Source organism: Schistocerca cancellata, chromosome 6, assembly GCF_023864275.1.
Source record: "Schistocerca cancellata isolate TAMUIC-IGC-003103 chromosome 6, iqSchCanc2.1, whole genome shotgun sequence".
Classification (NCBI taxonomy): Eukaryota; Metazoa; Arthropoda; class Insecta; order Orthoptera; family Acrididae; genus Schistocerca; species Schistocerca cancellata.
The window spans coordinates 169,367,244-169,385,617 of record NC_064631.1 but is presented as its reverse complement, the minus strand read 5'-3'; the positions used below and the strand labels follow the sequence as shown (position 1 = coordinate 169,385,617).

Sequence of the window (18,374 nt, the reverse complement as noted above, 5' to 3'; positions counted from 1 at the left end):
GAATTATGGAACCTCACTGGACGAAAAAAGGAAATCCAGCCGGATTTGGCGGATTCTAAGTAATGACCAAAAAGTGGATCTCTGAAGTTTGGAAAAACATCACTTCTCCCGTCATATACTGCGTTACCTAATCTTATTATTGTGCTGAACATACTACCCCGTCTTTTGCAGAAGCAAAGCAAAACACATACAAACAAACACTGATCTTTAGACGGTAAGTTGCTAAGACTAACAATAAAAATGAAGTACATAGCAGTCCTTTTCAGGTCTGACGTGAATTCCTCGCTCCTTGTGGAAATTACGTTAAAGCGGAATCCGACTCGCAGCAGCAATCGAAAGGATTAGTGCGCTATGAATCCAATGAATAAATTACATTAAATTAAGTTTTAATAGGATTTATAATCTATTTCACCAAGTATGTAATACCCTTGTAGCTTATTTATTTAAAATTCAAATAAGTGCCTCGGCGAGTCGCACAAGGACCCGGACCGCGTATAATGAAGGCGCCCCCATCTTTGATGTTCCGTTAATTGGAAAACAAGAGACTTTTGAGGGAGGCGCGGCGGCCGCTCCCCATCGAAAAATGCGTCCCGCAGCGGCAATGGCGCATACAAATACCGCTCCGAGCAACTCCTGTTTAGGCTGCAGCAAATTCACTTTCATTCTTGACACCGATGAAACAGACTGAGTCGATTTTACTGCGCTAGCTGTGTGTGTGTGTGTGTGTGTGTGTGTGTGTGTGTGTGTGTGTGTGTGTGTGGTGTGCGTGTGTGTGTGTGGTACACTGTAAACCTAGTTATGAGACATTTGCTCTCTTATTATTATTAATTTTATATTCAATTATGATTCTAGACTGCAATTCTAGTGATGTAAATTTTAGTAAGGGATAAAAGATTATCCTTTTCATTACAACTTTGAAGGTTATTTGATTAATTACCTTAATTCCTTAGTGTAGTGAAATTAAGGTTGATGTTGAACTTAATTCTATTACTGAAACTATCACTCTGGTGTGTGTGAGTGTGTGTGTGTGTGTGTGTGTGTGTGTGTGTGTGTGTGTGTGTGTGTTGTAAGGGATCCGTGATCCCATGAACATAGATATTAATATCCGACACCCAGGTCGATAGCAGACAGAGGTTGATTGTCGAGCGCTGCAGGAGGCAGTAAGACTAGTGTCGAGTGAGAAGTAGTACCGAAGAGACGGGCAAGAATGGTGGTCGAGTGAATAGTAAATGGTAAATTCACCGGAGTATGACAGATTAGCGCGTCCCCCTAATCGTCGTGGGGTTGACCCTCATCGATACCGATTCGCGACTGATATGAAACCAACAGTGACAAGTGCCGAATTACGTGTTTGGCGTCAACCGCGTCGGCCAGCAACAACAATGGATTGCGGTGAGGATTGTTGTGAATATTAACCATCATCATTGCGTGTGACGAAGTACTTAAAATCTGCAACCAATAATAAATATAACCGTAATTTGACGTCTAAGGCGAAAGTAACAACTGCCTCAGAATTTATGTGTTAGTAGAAAATACGTGTCAGTTTGTACGTCACAACCTTCATGGACTTTTATGATAGACAAACTTTCAGTCATTAATTATTCCGTCTCAGAACAGCCGCACTCGGTTCAATACCCCCGAAACCACAGCAGAAAAACCGATAGCCTTCATCCATTAAGCACATAGTCAACTAATCATAATATTTTACTGTTTAGCTGCTTCGGTAGATCACACAAAACCTAATAAAGGACCAAAACAGGGGTGTTTCAGTGTGTATAAGAAAGAGTGAGGTATAGAGAGAGAGAAATTGTCAGTGCGCATACAACAGCATGCGTTGCCTAATACTACTGTTTCAAAACTCTGCGCATAAAAACCGGATTCTTCCGAAGCTCATACCTCAGCTTCTGTTGGTGAATACAAAAGTAGCGCCAAGTGTTTTGGATAGAGTTTAGGCTAGGGACCATTTGTATAACAAACACGAGGATGGTCTTAGTGCCTCTGTCATACTGTACAGTGTCAAAGTATAAATTTACATACTTCTCCCTCCTCAGGCAAATGGAGCAAATTGGTTGCTTCATTTTGCATTTGGCGTGGTCTACAGTGAGGCTTAAAGAGCTTATGAAGGTGCCACTACCTCATAGACGGTCCCTTAGCCCGCATCTCGTGGCCGTGCGGTAGCGTTCTCGCTTCCCACGCCCGGGTTCCCGGGTTCGATTCCCGGCGGGGTCAGGGATTTTCTCTGCCTCGTGATGGCTGGGTGTTGTGTGCTGTCCTTAGGTTAGTTAGGTTTAAGTAGTTCTAAGTTCTAGGGGACTGATGACCATAGATGTTAAGTCCCATAGTGCTCAGAGCCATTTGAACCACGGTCCCTTAGAAAATAACAAAGAAAGAAATACCTTCTTTTCGTACCAGTGAAAGTGAAAACTAGAGGAGACTGCAGGAGAGAGCAGGACTGAACGAAGGAAACTGTAGCTGTGAGACAGAGGTAGTGACAGTTGGAGAGCCACAAAGAGATAATGGTGAGCGAGTTACAGTTAGTGGAGCTCATGGGGGTGAGAGGTGAGCTGAATGTTAAAATGAGAACGAATATGTTCGCATGCCAAGATATTTGGGAAAATTTTTAAAGGTGCTGAGAAAGGACGATAGAATGAGGCAGTTGGTACCTCACTAGTCTTTTAAACAGGAGCATATTCACCTTCTTTGTAGTCCGATAGGGGAATTTTTCTGTTTCTTATCTTGATGCAGTTAACGTGTTAGACAATTTTTATTTTATCTTACGTTATCCATTAGGACTATTGGTGGGGTGGTGACTGATTTACAATTCTGAGATGTAAAATAATTAACATGAAGCTTCAGCCGCAAATGTAGCATGATGTAACCTCACCCAGTAAAACATTAGTGATTTTTTTAGAAGAGCGCATTGGTCTTCTTGGAGTGCTATACAGCTCCTCAACTAGCAACAGGCAATCGCGTGACTCTTCCACAGCTAACATAAGTCTTGGTGGAAAAGAGATGCGTATTTACCGTTTGATTACATGGAATGGGAGAACTAAGTTGGGTGTCCCTGGAGATGTGACGGAATGACAGAAAGAACCTATCGTGTGTTCCACGTGCCAATGTTCCCAACGTGAGTGAAGTTACCCAATTTTTGGTGTATCGATCACGACTGTCTAGTGTGTCTGCAAGGAATGGTACACCACACGCAGGCGTGCAACACAGAACAGGAACAGCGCTCATAAAGGAATGCTGACCGATAGTGACTGGAGACGAGAGTCAAGTCTTATCAACGAAAATCGTTTCCATGCACGACAGGAGCTTCTTCTTTTCTTAAATTATAGAACGACAGGATCTGTTGCTGTGAGTCGATTCAGATGCAACTCAGTCAGTTTCATAGCGAGCTTTATAAAGAGCACGGCGTACAATGAACGTTTGGAGTCGGATATCTCGCAATAGTCTGTGGTTAGCAGCGGCACTGGGAGCTGCAAATCTTTTATGGCCCAAACAACACAGAAAATGCACAACAGCTCATTAGAAGCTTATGGCGTGCTCCAACGAGCTTCGATTTGGCCTCTTTCCAAATCATGCCAGGTGCCGAGTGCGCCAAAAGTCCCGTGAGGCGCTTAACTCCCAGTATTTGGAGGGTGTAGCCTAGGCCAGAGGGATTTTTCTGATGTTTTCACCTTGGTTTTCGTAGCTCTACTTCGACTCACTCACGCAGGACACAGTGAAAACGAGCAGGAATTAAAATTTCAACATTCTTTGTGACCACTTTTTGTTCTTACACGTACGTCTTCATATTGAGTCTGATACATGCGTTCCGTGTGCATAGCGGACGTATAGTTGGCCAGAGCGTTTAACCAACACCGACTCAAAGGAAGGCCTCGACGCTTGTTGGTGACGTCACGTCAGCTAGGCACGGCGAACGCCAGGTCTGTTGCAGGCAGAAACGCCTGGGCGTGCTTATCACTATAAATCTCTTATTTTTGGACAAAATGTTTGGTATTGTTTTGGGTTCTGCAGTTTTATTTAGATGAAAGAATTTCTTACTATCGTAAAGCTACAAATGAATATCATAGCTCTGTATTACTGAATCCTGTCGAAACAAACGTAGATCAATATGAGGAGATGCTTTGCCCCATTGCAAGCTTCGGAACTTTTACATTCAAGTAACTACATTTACTTGATCCATTTTGTTATCGAAACTTACCCCAACTCCTTACAATTAACTCGTTTCTTTCATTCATTTATTTATTTTCGTTTGACATCGTCACTGGAAATGTGAACTGAATTACATGTGTAAATGTCCAACTGTTGCCAGTCATTAGATTACAGTCGTTTTCAACGAAAGGAATTCTAAACAGGAAACAAAATAGCTTCATACATCGAAAATACTGCTGAGCTTAAACTTTTTTAAACATGCACATTAGAAAAGATAAATATTCCCCTCTTGCAACTGAAAGAAGAAACTTTATAAGATAAAAAAAAATTATTTGATGAAACAAGTATCTCTCCAGAATGAGATTTTCACTCTGCAGCGGAGTGTGCGCTGATATGAAACTTCCTGGCAGATTAAAACTGTGTGCCCGACCGAGACTCGAACTCGGGACCTTTGCCTTTCGCGGGCAAGTGCTCTACCAACTGAGCTACCGAAGCACGACTCACGGCCGGTACTCACAGCTTTACTTCTGCCAGTACCTCGTCTCCTACCTTCCTACCTCCTACCTTCCTACTGCCAGAAGTAAAGCTGTGAGTACCGGCCGTGAGTCGTGCTTCGGTAGCTCAGTTGGTAGAGCACTTGCCCGCGAAAGGCAAAGATCCCGAGTTCGAGTCTCGGTCGGGCACACAGTTTTAATCTGCCAGGAAGTTTCATATCAGCGCACACTCCGCTGCAGAGTGAAAATCTCATTCTGGAAACATCCCCCAGGCTGTGGCTAAGCCATGTCTCCGCAATATCCTTTCTTTCAGGAGTGCTAGTTCTGGAAGGTTCGCAGGAGAGCTTCTGTAAAGTTTGGAAGGTAGGAGACGAGGTACTGGCAGAAGTAAAGCTGTGAGTACCGGCCGTGAGTCGTGCTTCGGTAGCTCAGTTGGTAGAGCACTTGCCCGCGAAAGGCAAAGGTCCCGAGTTCGAGTCTCGGTCGGGCACACAGTTTTAATCTGCCAGGAAGTTTCAAGTATCTCTCTTTTGCCTCTTCTTCTGTCCCCCACCCCCTCCCCCAACGTGTACAATCGCAAGATATTTCATTAACATTCAGTGCTCCTCACCCCACAGTCAACCAAGATACCTAAAGAAGAGCACCAATATGTTCACAGTTTCTTGTAAAAGCAACCCAGTACAAACGTAACTTCCTCAGATTTACAAATAAGATAAAGAAGCACGAATTCTGTTGCTGCTGGACCATGAAGTTGTTTTTGTATGTCAATCCTTAAAATAGGTGGAAATTTAAGTTCAGGAGTACACTATTTGTTAAGAAGTGTAATGAATTGCACAATTAATTGATTGCAGAAATCTCTCAGGACAATGTGTGTTGGTCAACTACTGCCCACAGTTTCACATTTTCCTGTGTCAGGGAGGGAGACACCACCATTATGAGTATGCCTGCAACAGACCTGGCGTTCGCCGTGCCTAGCTGACGTGACGTCACGAACAAGCGCCGAGGCCTTCCTTTTAGTCGGTGTTGGTTTAACGCGGGGGTACTGTTGGTGAGTGATCTCTTGGGTCTCGCTGTTTCTTGAAACGGAGCAATCGCGAATTTGTAGACAGAGTCGGGAGAGGGAAGTGTGCACTGTCTCACGGAATTGTTCGCAGTATAGAGCCGGTGTGAGCTGCTCTGCTGACTACTACCCTTATTTGCTTGGGAAATTGTTCTTCGGTTCTCTCGTTTAGCGGTTACTGTTAAAGCTTCCATGTCCGCAGTGTACCGTGTTTTCCTACACCACGTCGGTGTAGATGTCATTTCAAACGTTCAAATGTGTGTGAATTCCTAAGGGATCAAACTGCTGAGGTCATCGGCCCCTAGACTCACACACAACTTAAACTAACTTATGACAAGAACGACCCACATACACCCATGCCCGAAGCGGGACTCGAACCACCAGCGGGAGGGGCCGCGCAATCAGTAACATGGCGCCTCTAACCGCGCCGCCACTCCGCGCGGCTGGTTATATTTGATTTGGCTTGGATGCGTCAGCGTTTTTAGTCCCGTCCAGCATGTCACTTTCTACGAAACTTCCGGCTTGTTAATTAAATGTTGATAACTGTAATTCCTGGACTTGTGCCTCTGAATTTAGGGGGACCTGGAAGTTAAAGTGCTCGCCCTTCGAGAATGTCTCAGTGCAACCTTAGTAATGTGAATTTAAAGTCTGAAAGGTTTTTACTACCCGTTAAAGATGGCTCAAGTGTAACTTTTCTATTGTTCAAATTGTGGACATTTACTTAAAGATTTAGTTCGCTCTTGAAAATTGGCTTAAGCTTTGGAAAAGGTTTATTCATTCTTAAAAGGCGCCTCACAGTAAAACTTACTATTTTTGTTGACGCAGTTAAGACAGTTTAGAGTAACTGAAATTAAAATTTGGAAAACTTTATCCACCCTTTAAAGGAGGCTCACTATGAATTGTGCTCTTTTGTAAGATCTGATTTAAACTAAAGTTTGACGCTGTCTTTGACACTATTAGAGGTAGTGTTACGGCTAAGCATAGGTCTTAATCACTTGTTAACTAGCAGAGTACCATGTACCTAAAACCTTTTGGTGCGTTTAGATCTCCTCAAACTATTTGTGTAACGTTGCTGAATTCGTTCCGCCTATAGCCCGAGGTCGAGATCAACTAGAGGAAGAATGTTTTTAACTTGCAGAATAATTTCCTTTCATCTAAATCGAAAGAAAAACTATGAAATTTGTTTGCACGTTTATTTTCACTTATTTGGAAGTTCTCAGTTTTACTGCACTGGCGAACTTTCAGTGTTTTTAGACTTACAGTCAAACTTTTCTTTGCTTAAAGATTCTCCAAACGTTTGTTTTGAGTCCGCTTCACTAGTCAAATTTCTGAGATTTTCTCTAAAAATTGTGTTTTGCTAAATTCTTTCAAGTTAAATTTTGCTTTAACCACACTCTCTGTGAACGTTTGTTCTTATTCTCTGTTTCACTATTTACATCGTTGAGCCTGCCTGAAAAGTTACATTTTGATTATTTGTTTCAAGTTAAATCGTTGCCTTAAAGTCTATCTAAAATCTTGTTCTGAACCTCGGTTGTACTACTCGCATTGGTGAGCTTCCCTATAAACTAAAAGTTGCTTAATTGTTCTATGTCTATCGACAAATAGAAGAAAAAATATATTTTTGCTGTATCCTCGAGTCGGGTTTGGTCTTTCGTCTTCAACAGCCCGTGTGCTGGCGCCTTATCATATCAGAGCTACTACTACTACTACTACTTCTACAGAGTATGCTGTGGACACTCGTGTCTTCCAGGAGGACGACAGCCGTGTTTGTAGGACGGCACGTGTAAGTTCCTGGTATCATAAACACACAGCCACACTAACGCACCTCAGCTGGTCCACTAAATCATTTGAGCTTTTCTGTTCTTTAAGGCAGGTCATTGACAGCGTATAGTGCAGTGATTCCCAGTCTTTCTGAGACTATTACCCATAAGTGCAATCAGATATTGGCACTACCCCCCCCCCTCCCTTTCACCCGCCATTAGCAACATTAGTGCCTAACTGAACTTTAGAATGAAAAAGAATTTTCTTCGAACGCTTTTATTTCTTAAATGATGGAAGAAATATGATATTTAGTTTTCGTAGGTGTTGGTTGGTTGGTTGGTTTGGGGAAGGAGACCAGACAGCGTGGTCATCGCTCTCATCGGATTAGGGAAGGATTGGGAAGGAAGCCGGCCGTGCCCTTTCAGAGGAACCATCCCGGCTTTTGCCTGGAGTGATTTAGGGAAATCACGGAAAACCTAAATCAGGATGACCGGACGCGGGATTGAACCGTCGTCCTCCCGAATGCGAGTCCAGTGTCTAACCACTGCGCCACCCCGCTCGGTTTTCGTAGGTGTCTTAAATGTCGAAATAATAACTCAATGAAACAACTGGTGTCGCTTAATTCTAACAACATTTTATTTACATTTATAGAAAGATGAAGTAATTCTCGGTGCAGCGCGAGTGTTCCCTACAACTCCTCCTCAGAAAAGAGAACTAATCATCTACATTGATGGTAGATACTTATTACAGAACGTGCTTCCTCTGCACCACTTCTCTCCCTAGTGATACATCCTGCAACCCCACTGTAAAATCAACAAAGTCAAAGGGTGTACACAATACCGTGTGCTTCTGTACCACTATATTCCTGGACGCCTTATCCCTGAAAGGGTAGGTACTGGAAGACTGCCAATACTTTGCTCTGAACATTGCCGCACAGGAGTCTAGTAGCCATTACGTAATTACTGCTTTGTTGTTATCACAATTAGATAGTTTCTTGTAGCGATATGACGAATGAAGCAGTTTCTGGTCCATTGTGGGAAAAGGCAGTTTGCTGAGATATTTAAGCACACACGTATAAACTCTACTTTCACAGAGGGATGATACAAAGTATATGTTCTGTAGGTGGACTATGTGAGAAACAAGGAAGATGTCGTTCATACATGCGTTTCCCAAGCTTTAACCTCCGGCACATTATCTCACGCGTTAATGCTGTTATTTGATATAACAAAATGTAATTGTTGGTACTTGATGTAATCAGGATTACAGTTTTACGAAATAGTGGTGATACTAACAATGATTTTTTGAAAATAGTTCAGTTTTGAGAACCAAAAACTACTGAACCCTTTTTTTACCCATTAAAAATTTTCATTTTACTGCTTTAGTATGTTCCATGCGTCGCAGTTCCGCTTCTTTTCAAATAACGCAAGGTATCGAGTGCATCTACAGCCGAATGGGGCGCTAAACTGGCAGTATGCAGACACAAGTCTCCCCGAATGTCATATGTCGTGTGCTAACGCGCGTATCTATCCGGGGAGAGGGGTGAGGGGAGGGGGGTAGTGACAGGGAGATTTTATAAATGCTATAAAGTGGTGCCAGATAGACAACACTGCACGCTAAACTTAATTTCGACTTACAGCTCCACAAGTATGTTTTAGGCAATATTTCATGTTTTCTGGGAGTTGGTGTTTCCATGTATGACCGTTTCTTTTAATTTACTCACACATAAAATTCTGATGTGTTATCGTGCACTGAATGTAGCCACGATGACCAATGTCATTACGTCGTAATACTTTTTAGAAAAGATCTGAAATTTTCTATCTGAATAGTGTGGGACACCCGTCTGTTGATACCATTTGCACTGATTTTCGTCCAATGGGACATCATCCACTAAATGCGGGGCAGATTTGTTGGGATTAGTAGGTACTTGCTGATATTAAGTGTCCCATCGAACAACACTGCTAAAGACCAGTGTCCTTGTATATCCACTTCCTTCAGTTAGGCCGGCCCTGGTGGCCACGCTGTTCTAGGCGCTGCAGTCCGGAACCGCGCGACTGCTACGGTCGCAGGTTCGAATCCTGCCTCGGGCATGGATGTGTGTGATGTCCTTAGGTTAGTTAGGTTTAAGTAGTTCTAAGTTCTAGGGGACTGATGACCTCAGATGTTAAGTCCAATAGTGCTCAGAGCCATTTGAACCTTCAGCTAGCGCAGAGTTTCATCTGATTAGTAAGCATATTTGCTAAGACTTATTGATGTGTACGAGACAATTCATCCAGAAAAAAAATCTTGGATAGATTGGATCCATCACTTAGCAGTTTTCGGGACGGCAATCGGAGAACTGTAAACGGTTTTGAACGTCATGTAGCTATCGATGGAACGCATTGTGTAAAGCATTAATTGTATTGGAATGTGGCATTAGCAGGACACCACTCTGGATCTCCCCACTCGCAAATTCAAGCTACCTTATGATGACTTATGGACAGTGGGTTCTCGCTGGTAAAAACATTAGTTTTGTTGGTCTCATTAGTTTCTGGTCGTTTTCAATGGCGTATTTTATTCTTCGGGCTTAGGGGTTCATGATTCTTTCCTTCTTTTTTGTGTAATGGTTGATAAGAAAGCGTGAGGAATTCGCTGATAACCGCATCACTACTGTTGAATAGTACGCTAGGTTAATTAACTCTTAAGGCCAACTAACATTTTTATAATTGCAAGACTAAATCCGAAAGTGTGGAAAGGCACATCAATAGATCAGCTGAACCTAATTACTCATCATCCTATCGTTTGCTTACAGATTTGTTTCTGACACATGTACGGAACATCGTGGAAGCATACGTACAGATGCAAGGACGACTGTTGACACATGCAGAGGCTAGCTGCAGAGGCTCGATGACCCGCTTGCATAGCGTGAAGACGTATGAATTATCACACGGTAACTTATTACCCTCGGTGCTAGTAATGAACATTCGACATCTGATTAGTTTCGTACAGTATATCAAATATTCCATGAAGTTTCGGGACTGCACATGTACTACCTCTTCAAGCGTGCGCCTGTGAGCTATAGATGGAGAAATATTCGAATTGGACGCGTAGCTTGACAGAGGTCACACATGTAGCAGCTGTCTCTGCGTATGCGTCATCGCGCCAAATTTTTGTGTATAGGTAGCAATGTGAACTAGCAGTCCCCAGTGCAAAACACTCACCTGAAGATGGCTGAATGTTTGTCAGCCGAAATATCGTGGTTAGAACCCGACGTTACCTGGTTGCAATCTCGAAACTTCAAGGAATACTCTATTCCCCCGGAAATTTTTCAAGTGTTTTGAACTACTTTTGTTTAGAAGCAAGATTTAGATCCGCATTTATACGGTAAGTCTTAGTTTTATTTGTCGAGCAGACAGTGACTTTTGTCTACGAATTAGTATAACTATGCCTGCGAAGTTATTTAAACCATATTAATACCATGAGCAGTTTGTCTTCTTTAGTCATAACGCAACTACATCTAAACCTGCGTGATTCGCGCTCTTGACTTCGCCTTTGTGTATTTTGCGTTGCTGCTTTACTTACACACACGCTGATCACTTTTTGGTTGCGTGCAGTAGTTTAATGTTTCGATATATTACCAAGTTCAAAATATGCAAGAGTCTAACCATCTCTTTCCCTGTTGACCTCTTTAATATAGTCTATAAAAGGCCATTACAGTATACACCAGAAATGGCGGAGCAGAGGGACAACCCTTGGAAGCAACAATTACGGTAAATACTTTGAATTTCGGTGCTAGCAAAAACTAGAATACGTAGAAATTCTGTTGGTATGTGGCCTTCACAGACGAATGAGAAGGAAGGCTCCGAGGCAGAAACGTTACTGGACCCCACCCTTATCAGATCTCAGGCCTGTTCCATTCAGGTTTAGTATTCAGTAAGTAAAATGCTTCAACTCAGTAACATAAGAGGTTAAATAAAATTACAGCCCACAAAGCGATAAGTTACACAAGTTCAGAATTCAGCAGGTATTGAGGGTAAACTTTATCTGTCTTCGTCAAACATTAGTCACTCTGTCCGCTTTAACGGAGTGGAAACTGTAATGCGATGTATTTCCTCATTATGGATTTATTTGTGATTGCTTGCCTTAACTGGGTCTCCCTTTGTTTGAACAAATGCTTTATCTAGAACGGTTTTCGTGCTTTATTCGTTCAGTGTTGTGTAGGCTACATTCTCTCACCATGGACATATAGTTTACTTGTGATTTTAGAAATTTTTCCAAAATTTGGTGACAGACGTTCTGACCAATCTTTTTCAGAAAGTCTGTCGGCACATGTTTACCTCACGCTCAATGGCAAATCCGAATATTGACATTCTGCTGAAAGCCAGTTAGTAAATATGAAATATCTGCACGAATAAGCGTCGAATATAGTTCTCCCTGTACCCTGTCACCGAATCAAAAGACTGTAATCCCGGTAGTGTAGCCATTCTGCCATAATATACAGGGTGTTTAGGGAAAATTTGACATATTCTTAAGGGTCCTAGTATTGGTCAAAACTCGAAGAAAAGTTATGATATCGATATGTGTGCGTAAACCAATGCCTGTTGAATTGTGGGACGGCCTGCCCGCTAGTTCCCATCTGCCCGGTACGTAGAAGTAAACACTATGGGTAATGTTGCATGTGGGTACCACGCGTCCTGACAAACCCGCAGTGAATAATGCTCCTTTTCAAATACTCCTGTCTCCATTCGGACTGCGTCACATACAACGGTCTCACGCTCCTATAACGTCTGTGCATTGTCGATGGGTTGGACACACACGAATGCCTTTTAAGGACCTCATAACTGGAAATGCGATTCAAATCCAGTGAACGACGAAGCAATGCTATCGAACCACCTCGATGTATTCCTCACCAGTGAAAGATTGCGGTGAGCGCTCACGAAGCGTTATGGTGAGATACTGTAACACGATCCGTCAAAAAAGTGGTAGTGCCCGTTGTGCACAAACCTCTGTCGTTGTCTTTGTGCAAGGGTAACGTTTGACAACTGCGCTGCTAGCTTATCGCACAGAAGTCGGTGATACACAGTAAGTGGTAATGATATTGTGAAAGTATATATCATTACGAGTCCTTCAACGACAATTTCTGCCCTTACACTGATACTGATACGATCTTGATGTTTCGCCTCCATGACTGCTCGAGGATTTGTGTCTGCACACACGTGCGTATTGTGGTAATTTGCAAAGCATCTTACTGCAATATGTGGTGTTACTCAGTAGGAGACAAAAAGTTTGTGATAAAAATTATCATTCTAAAAACTTGTAAGAGGCACGGATCTATTAGAGAAACGTAACTGCTATTTTATATATCAATCGCATTATAATTATTGAAAATGTCACAGAATTATTGCTGGAAAAGAATAAGTGAATTTTTAAAATCCTTTTTTTGTCTTTCTTTATGGGACAATTTCTTTTCTTGTTCTAATGAACGTGTGAGATCCACAAACCTGTTGACTTGTTTGTGTATTCTACACGCAAGATATACAGTATAAAACATACAAGTATTCGCGCATTAATTCATCATAGAATACGACGGTCAGAGCCAGTTCTAAACCGAGAAGTCTTAGCAACATTAATGTCTAATGAACCTCTATTCCAGGTAACACAAGAATAACTATTGAAAGGAGTGCGACATAATAGACGTAAAACAACGATCACGAGAAACAAAAAGATAAAAACTCGAACTTCAGAATATTTACGGTCAGTGGACTGCCTGAGAGCGTCAACGAACTGAGATACGGAGCTTCTCCAGAAATACGACTCGCCACAGCCTCATGATTTTACGTTAACATAACGTTCCAATTAATAGTGTATGGTTTCCTTATAAGACGGACTGCACCACCGAGTAGTACACATTACTCGACACAAGGAAAACTATCATATAGCAAAAGAAATTGATTTGCGGGTATATTTATATGAACACAATGCTGCTTCGCTTGCATACTCTGTAGGCTTGCAAAGATTTTTGTATTTTTTTATTTAATCGAATTTTTATGTTGTTCGGAAATTGCTAAACCTTATAAGCTTTTCACGCTAATCAAGAGTCTATAATCATGGTCATTTCTGAATGTAATGACCAAAAAGCGATTCTGGTAGCTGGAGTCCAAAGTTTTTGTTAACCATGCCTTTTGGGTTCTTATGGAGTTATTTCCATAGCAACGTTTATGCCCTAACAAATATTTCTTTATATTTAACCGAGAAGTGAAATACCAATTCTCATATATTAAGCTTTAAAATTAGTTTAATGTAACGAATTATTTTCTTAAATATTTTCATCCTTTGTTGCTCTTCCTTAGGGGTTGAATTTCCAGAAACACGTATCTTTTTTATTTCTAACCAAGAAGTCAGATACTAGTTGTCACAGATGTAGCCTTAAATATCCATTAGCAGTCTTTAGTAATTATTTACTTAAAAACAAACTTCCACCCACCATTTTACCCCCTTAGTGGTTCAATTTCCAAAAGTGCTGAAACACTTATTTCTTATTATATGACTGAGAAACCAAAGATCAGTTTCCTTTGTTCAAACTTCAAAATTCTCTTTGTAGTGACATACTTTCAAAAAGATTTCTATCACCTTTTTCACCTCCTTTAGTAGTGGAATTTCGAAACATTCCTTCTTAAAGGTACCTGCAGGGTAAGGGCCACACCCTCTCCAAACTTCCAGTTTTTGTCCGTAGCGGTTTGGGAGGGGCGATGGTGACTCAGTGAATCAGTCTGAATCTGTTTCACCCCCTTACAGTGAAACACAAATTTTTTTCATCTATAACTGAGAAGCGAAACAGCAGTTTTCAAAGAATTAGCTTTGAAAATGCTTTTGCAATGAAATATTTCCATAAAACGTTTGACTCCCTATTTCACCCCATTGAATATCCAAAAACTGTGACCTGTGTATGTTGTAATTCTAACAGAGAAGCCAGCCAAATACAGATTTTCATAGATTTAGCCTCGAGAATGTTTTCACAATGAAATATTTCCATAAAAACTTTCATCCCCCAATTTCATCCACATAGTGGTTAAATATCCAGAAACAGTGAAACATGACTTTTCTTATTTCCAACTGAGAAGGCAATTTTAAATTTACATAGGTTTAACTTCAAAAATCATTTCACAATAAAACATTTTCATAAAAACCTCACTCCTTATTTCACCCCTTAGAGTCGGAGTTTCGAAAAATCCCCTCTTAAACGACGCCAGCAGTGTAAGATCTGCACCTTTTCCAAATTTCAAGTTTCTGTCCTCAGCGATTTGGGCTGGACGATGATGACTTAGTCAGTCAATCAGTACATTGCCTTTTATATGCAGAGAAGACGAATATTTGTTCTCGATTTGACCAATAATATCGTCTGCAAGAATATGAGACACATTTTCTGAAATGCCATGTTGATGTGAAGCACAAACCTGATGAAGGTTGCCTGCAATTGTGACTGAAACCTCTGTTGCTTTGCCACATAGCGAGCGGAAAACGGCACAGAAAAATTTGCTTGAAACGGAGGCATACCGCTGAAGCGTACGTTTGGATCCCAACTAATAAATTTTACATGATAACAGGTGACAGTCGCGGCACTTACCAGTGTCCCTCACCCAGTAGTTGATGGACGTCGGAGACGCTTCCACGTTGCACTCCAGTGTGACGTCAGTGCCCAGTGGCGCACCAACCAGCTGGTTCGGTACCTGAATCACTGGGTGGACTGAAAAACAGGTCAACAGCATTTTAGTCATTCATTACTAGCGTGCTGGCAACAAGAAATTCAAGTATCTGCAGACGAAACGGTTCTGAATAGACGTCTCTACTCATTCAACTTGCTCCTATTGTTCGACATCTAAATAAACGGGTCGTTAAGTAATTTGGGAGAACGAAGGCATTAACTGTACATCTTAAGCAACATATCTGCAAACACTGCATCTCGAATGCGAAAATTGCCACACGTTTCGTCGTGGTGTCTTCGTGGGCTATAAGAAGTGCAAGACCGTGTCCGTGTGTAACGTAGTAAGGGAAAGCGAAACGATATGTTTTTGCATTGTGTTTACCGAAGGACCAATAAGAAATTGTAATGTCTTTGCGTATGCGTTATCAGAAATACGGACATGGAGTGCCGTATAATAAAATTAATGGCACCCGCACAAGTATTGCCACCGAGCACTTTAACGTCGAAGCTGACTTAAAAAAAACCGAAAGCACTCAATCAAGAAAATACAGTCCAAATGATTTAACATTGCGGAAACACAAAACATTTTTGTTTTTTCAAATTATTCCGTTTTGCATCTACAAGCGATCCATTTTCAGATCTATTCTATTCACGAGATTACTCATCAAATTCTATGGTGCGTCCACACATATCAAAGCTTTCTTTACATGTGGAGGCTAGTTAGCTCTGAACTGACGAGTTCTCACTGCTCGACTCAATTACTCTGTCGATACCGTTTAAATGTCTGCAAAATCGTCCTAGTCTCCCCTGTAGTATAGTCAGGCTCTGAACCAACGGTTGCGCAATTTATTAAAGCAACTGAGGCAGACTTAACTGAAATTGATTTTTATAATTGCCTTTAATTAGACATGTTCGCAATACACTGAAATGAATTATTTACACTAGAACGGATGAATGTAGGAACACGTGAAACAATAACAACATATCTTGGAACGCATACGTAAGAAAAGCAAACCTACATTTTTAATTTTTATAGATTCAGAGAAAACTTCTTGCAGTATTCACTGGAACAGACTCAACGACCTTCTAAAGGTAACAGGGACAAAACACAGAGAGCGGAACGTCATTTACAGGGAGTACATAAAGCAGTTACACAAGTCGAAAGGCATGAAACGGAAGCAGTAGTTAAGACGGATGTGGGGAAACATTGTAGCCTATTCACGATGTCGTTCAACATGAAAGGGTACAAGCAGTACAATAATCTTAGGCCAGTTTTAGATAGGGAAATAAAGTTCAAGGACAAGAAATAAGACTTTGAGGTTTACCAATTGCAATGTAATCCTGTCAGAGATGGCGAAGGACTCGGTTGGACAGAAGAACATTAACGGATGTGAAACAAGAGTAAAGGAATGTTGTTGAGTAAATCAGACGTCCTTGAAGGAAGTACACAGGGAAGTGACACACCAAAAGTAGTACATGACTTTTGCTATTTGGGCACAAGAATAACCGGCGATGGCCGGTGTAGGGATGATGTAAAATGGGGACTGCCTTTAGCACGAAAAATGTTTTGTCAAAAAGGAATTTTTAATATTTAACATCAGTTTAAATGTTATGAAGTCGTTTCTGATGACTCTTTCTTGGAAGGGGGGGGGGGGGTGTGGTAGCTTTGTACTGCAGTAAAAAATGGACGATAAGCAGTTCAGACAAGAAGAGATAAGAGGTTCTTGAAAGGATGTGCTGCAGCACGATACTGAAGATTGGAGAGGTAAATAGAGTAACTAATGAGATGGAACTGGGTCGAATTAGGAACAAAGAAATTTATGATACAACTTGAGTAAACGAAGCATAGGTTGATACGTTATATCCCGAGGTACGAAAGACTCGTAAGTTTGGAGAAAGATGTTGAGGATAAAAGTCACAGAATGAGATCAAGGTATGAATACAATAATCATATTCAGATGAATATGGGTTGCAGTAGTAATTTGGAAATAAAGATACAATAAACAAGCCTTCGTACTGGTGACCGCTACAACAATTCAAATTCAAGTATTACGCTGAAACTCAATCACTACTTCTCCAATAATGAATTACGTGATGTACAAACGGGAAACTAAATCATATCAAAGGAAACGGCCCACCCAAATGATTATATGAAGTGTATCAAGAGAAGGATAAAGCAGAAATCGAATATACAATTAGTGTGCAGCAGTTTTGGTGTGTCGTCGAAACCTTTTGTGAAGGTTGAGAATATGTGATGAGATTTACAGATGACAAAATACTTTTATAATTTCATATATCGGAAACTAGCATTTGCAGTTGTGCTTATGTGATCTATAGTAATGCATTCATCTGACACTGACGATCACTTACTTTACTCTTGTAATTGTCAAATGGCAAGCGGTTATCTCGTCTAAATTTTCTTCATGTGCGTTAAAAAGTATCTGGAGCGTTCTGGACAGTAGAGAGGAGATTATCAGAGACCGGTTGCTGGGTACTAGCAATATATTTGAAGTAGCAGAAGAAAGTATGTCTAATCAAACACTAGTATACTTGTAGCAATCAATTCCTGAAGCAACAAATTAAGGCACTGTTTCTAAATCCCGAGCATCCTGTCTGAGGTAAACAGTATATATATACTGACGCGAAAAAATTGCAGTACCAACAAGAAGTTGTGCGACGTAAACGGGAATTGGTAGATGTGTTTCTACATCTGAATAATGATGTATATTCAAAATTCGGACCAGTCGCATAAGAACGGCGTTAGTAGCGCCAGTATGAGGATGCGAACCACGTTAGTTTCAAATACAGGCTGTAACAGTCGTTAGCGATAGTTATCTTCAAGAATAGACGTGGTAAGTTGATATTAGTCGACAATGCTTTTAAGGCGTAGAACGACCACATGTCACTACCGAGAGCGATGACCATCGTTTTCGTCGTATGTCTCTGCCGCATCCTACTGCTTCTGGAGAAGCAATTTGAGCAGCAGCTGGCGCCACAGTGACACAACGAACTGCTACAAATCGGTTACTTCAAGGGCAGCCAGACAGTCAGTATCCCTAACCGCTATCGTTTGCCACTTCAGTCGTATCAAGCGGAAGCTCATTGGTGGCCAGGGTGGAGGTATGTTGTGTTTCTTGCTGAAAGCTCGTTCTGACTCGGTGACCGTAATGGCCGTATGTTGGTTAAAACGAGGCCAGTTGAGGACCTGTACACATTGCGTCTG

The 18,374-nt window shown here is 41.4% G+C and overlaps 1 protein-coding gene across 1 annotated transcript in view; it reads right to left on the bottom strand.

Annotated features, from left to right (window-relative positions):
• The window catches only part of LOC126088227 (lachesin-like), a 580,958-nt gene that overhangs the window by 15,913 nt on the left and 546,671 nt on the right, over positions 1-18,374 (bottom strand). Inside the window, exon 7 of the mRNA XM_049906355.1 lies at positions 15,074-15,193. Within this exon, the coding sequence (XP_049762312.1) occupies positions 15,074-15,193 (120 nt within the window). The remainder of the gene's footprint in view (positions 1-15,073; positions 15,194-18,374) is intronic.